The sequence below is a fragment of the Branchiostoma floridae genome, chromosome 10 (genome assembly GCF_000003815.2).
Source record: "Branchiostoma floridae strain S238N-H82 chromosome 10, Bfl_VNyyK, whole genome shotgun sequence".
NCBI classification, from domain to species: Eukaryota; Metazoa; Chordata; class Leptocardii; order Amphioxiformes; family Branchiostomatidae; genus Branchiostoma; species Branchiostoma floridae.
In genome coordinates this window covers 16,144,581-16,148,724 of record NC_049988.1, presented here as the reverse complement: position 1 = coordinate 16,148,724, position 4,144 = coordinate 16,144,581, and the positions used below count along the sequence as shown (strand labels likewise).

The following is a 4,144-nucleotide window of genomic DNA, read 5'->3' as shown; positions in this document are numbered from 1 at the left end:
CAATGATGTGGGTATGTGCCACCCTGTCTAATTTGTTCTTTATTTTCAAAAGACATTTACTTTGATTTCTTTGAAATTTTGAGTCATGTTACCATGTGTAGACTAGAAACAACTTTTCAGATTGGTAACGTCAACTCTCATAATTCCATTAAAAAAAAATACCGTTATATAAACTTCTCGAAGATTGTCTTGAACACTTAAATATCTTAAGGGTAGATACCTTTGGATTACTGATGTTTCCTTTGCACATCCCTTAGAATATCTTTTGATGTTACTAAGTCATTGGCAGGCTTTACCCTAGAATTCTGCATGTGCTGCACAACAACGTAGCATCTTTTCACAACTGAAATCCATGCATTTATCACTGTAAAAACTAGATATTATGATCTTATGTCATACAAACCATTCCTTATTCTCAGGGCTCGAGGACTGAATCAGCTGGTTCATGCCAGGAACATCCACACCATCGGTGACATCAGCGCCCTGACCCCACTAGAGGTGTGTACCTTCTGTATGCTCAAGTAATTAATGTATATTTGAGTTAGTTTGTGGTTAAGTTAATGTGTGTGTGTGTGGTGGGTGGTATGTGGGGAATATGAATGTGTGTGTGTGTGAGTTTGCATTCATGCATGTATGTGTGTGCGTGTGTGTGTGTGTGTGTGGGAGTATATGTTTTTTCTCTGGATCTAGACTGCACTGCAAAGTCACTATTGATGCTAATACTTGATTTCTTCTGTTAGTGCGATAACATGACTTTGTAGCCTGTGGGGCTTGCTGTGTTTTTCTCTATCCCTCCCATTAGTTAACATCTTTCCTTAAGTCCTGTGTACTTCCCACCTGATACAGGTAAATAGTCTGCCTATCAGGACACCCAAGGTCGCGACCTTGAAGAAGGCCCTAGAGAAGTTCCACAACCAACTGGAGACCAAGAAACTCAGACAGACCTCGGGAAATAAGACAGAAGGTGAGAAGGATCAAAGAAGGATATGACATCTTCATTTTCATGTCAATGTCATTCACTGAAATACCAGTAGACACCATTACTGTACTCGTGTATGGGAATTATTAAATTGGTCCTTAGTCATGTCTCTTATCTGCCTTTTCAACTTGTCCTCTGTTTTTGAACATCAGACAGTTGAGAATGATAGATCTAGAAATGCTTGAGCTTTGAAATAGTGAGATTTGCACGCACAAGAAGTGTAAAACCAGTCTCCCAAAGACAGCTGCTAACATTTCTTTGCCTACTTCATTGCAGCCACCGAGTCTCTGACAACAGAAGACTCGGATGACAAGACAGAGGAGACAGCCACTTTGAAATCTGCTCCGGAGAAAGACCAAGTGTCAGCTGAAACAGAACCTATGGAGGAAAATGACCAGTTGTCTGCTCTACCAGAACCCAAGGAGGAAAGAGACCAGATGGCAATGCCAGCAGAACCCACCAAAAATAACAATGAGTCAACTGAGCCAGAACCTGTTGAGGAGAATGACTGTGTGCCACCAACACAGGAAGAACCCACAGAGAAAGACCATGGGTCATCCCAGGCAGAATCTACAGAGGATAAGGACCAAAGGTTGGCAGAGCAAGAACCCATAGAAGAGACGGACGATGGGTCAGCTGTAATAGAACCTGCCACAGAGGACCTTGGTTTAACACAACCAGAAATCACAGAGAACAATTGGTCAAATCAACCAAAAACTACAGAGGAAGAAGACCATGGTTCAACTCCACTGGAACCCACAGACATAGACCATGAGTCAATTGTACCAGAACCAACAGATGTGGACCATGAGTCAACTGTACATAAAGCTACGACTGAGGCAGATCCTGAGTCAACCACTCTAAAACCCACAGGAGAAAGCACCCATGGGTCGGTCCAGCTAGAACCCATGCAGGAAACGGACCATGGCTCAATTCAACCCGAACTCACAAAGGAAATGGACCATGGCTCAAGTCAAACCGAACCTTCAAAGGAAAAGAGCCATTCATCGACACAAGCCGAATCTTCAAAAGAGAGCGACCATGGGTCAACGCCGTCAGAACCCACAGAAAAGAGCGACCATAGGTCAGCTCAACCTGAACCCACAGCGGATAGCGCCCAACTGTCATCTCTACCAGAAACCACAGAAGAGGGTGACCAACAATCAGTCGTAGACCTGACGAGTGAGACAAGCGAAGCAAGCGATCAGCCATCCGTAGTAGACATTACCAATGAAGTCAACCAACCATCAACAGCAGCACAACTCACAGAGGAGAGGAGTTACAGTTTTACCTCTTTAAACCCATCAGAGGAGAACGACCCACCATCTATTGTGATGCAAGGCACAGAGGTAAGGAACCAGGGAATGCCAGAGGATTTTGACAGTGTAACTGCCCTTGCTGATGACACCTCTGTGCCCTCTTCCGTTGAAAGCAGTCCTGTTCGAGGCGGATTGCCGTATTTCCCCATCTTTTCGGGTAGCGGAGCAAGCGCCGTAAGCACAGACAGACTCGATATGGACTCAATCCTGGAAAACGTGAACTCGATGTCGGCAGCGCAACGTGCACTGGACGCTCTCGATGAATCCACGGACATGTTTAGCACGGCCGCCGAAGTCGGTTCTCCCGTGGTCGACATGCTACGGGGACTCGTTTCCATGGATGAAGACGACGTCGCCAGGCAAGCCGATGCCATGGCAACCAGCGTCATGGCAACAACGGAAGACGCAACGACAGCAGTAGAAGGAACCCAGCCATTTGACGTGACGCTCCAGGAGTTGTCCAGCAGGGAAATGAATTTCTTTGAGTCCCTCTCGGCGCTAAACGAGAGGGCCACGCAGGGGGAGTTTTCGGGACTTCCGAGCAGCCAGATCAATGCGATTCACCAGATGCTGAACAGGATGATGATGCTGGCCGTCTCGGAGCTGCAGACGAGATGCGTGTCGCCACGGCAACGGCACAACAAGAAGCAGTGAGCTGCCAGCACACAAAACTCAGGTGATGACTATTTTAAGAAAATGTAACAAACCTGGAAAAGCTGCTTTTTTTGTATCTCAACTAACATCTACTAGTACTTGAAGGAAAATTTTCAGTTGAAAAAAAGATGTTAGAGAAGGCAAATTTGATACATTTTGTTTATAAGCTGATGTTCAAGACTAGACTATGTGGAATCAACAACTATTTTTGTAAATTTGATGGATTTGAAGGCTCTGAAGTCTGGGATGTGTGAGACACAGAGGTTGCCAAGGTGCCTATGTTATATCAAGTCAGAGAAAACAAAAATTCCAGACAACTGATCATTTTGATTGATTCACATTCCTTCTTTTTCATTTGATTGTATATCTTGTAATTTGAATAGAAATTGTAGAATAAGAAATACAGGTGACTATAGCGATAGTCAGTGAATACTAATTATGATCTATAGGAAGTAGATAAAACTTGTGGAAGGCCAGGCAGCAACTATTTGGGGGTAATTTTTTTCAATTTCTTTGTCAATTTCGAAGGGGGTCTACTCAACTACATTTGTATACATATTATTTCCAAAGAGAAGCCATGGAAAGGTTTATTTCTGTGAGATATTATCATATAATGGAGAAATGTTATGTTATGCTGTGTTAACAAATTCTAAACGTGGGATAGATAAACCTACTATGATGAATCCTATAGCTATACTGACAGAATAGCTACATGTAACAAAAGCAGTTTAAGTGGGACCATGGTGCTAACCAAAGATGTATACAAATCTGTGTAAAAAAAAAAGCTCTTAATACGTATTGATATGCCTAGAAGAAGCAGAGCATTTCTTCAATAGTTAAGAAGTCGTGAGTTAGTTAGGAGACCCTTTGAGTTAGTTGTGAGATGTTTGTTTTTCTTCCCACGTGGAGACCATGTGCATTTGTTTTAATGACGAGATCCAGATTAAAGATTTGTGTATACAATTTTTAAGCTTCGGTGCATTTTTATGTTGTGACTTTAATTCAGTGGCTTCGTACATGTGGTTACAGCTGCAACTAGTATGCTTGTAAGTTGAACGCAGAAGAATCAGACTTGTAAGCTGCATGCATATAATGTCTGAATTCTGTTTCTGTGAACCTACATGTGAACCTAGTACAAAATGAGCCCACGGAGCAATGTTCACATTGTAGTCTTGATTTTATTACATACATG

General features: G+C 42.9%; 1 protein-coding gene across 1 annotated transcript in view; it reads left to right on the top strand.

Annotated features, from left to right (window-relative positions):
* The window catches only part of LOC118424964 (telomere-associated protein RIF1-like), a 9,821-nt gene extending 5,904 nt beyond the window's left edge, over window positions 1-3,917 (top strand). The window contains exons 6-8 of the mRNA XM_035833773.1: window positions 420-498; window positions 847-964; window positions 1,256-3,917. Of these exons, the coding sequence (XP_035689666.1) occupies window positions 420-498; window positions 847-964; window positions 1,256-2,952 (1,894 nt within the window). The 3' untranslated portion in view covers window positions 2,953-3,917. The remainder of the gene's footprint in view (window positions 1-419; window positions 499-846; window positions 965-1,255) is intronic.
* The last annotated feature ends 227 nt before the right edge of the window (window positions 3,918-4,144 follow it).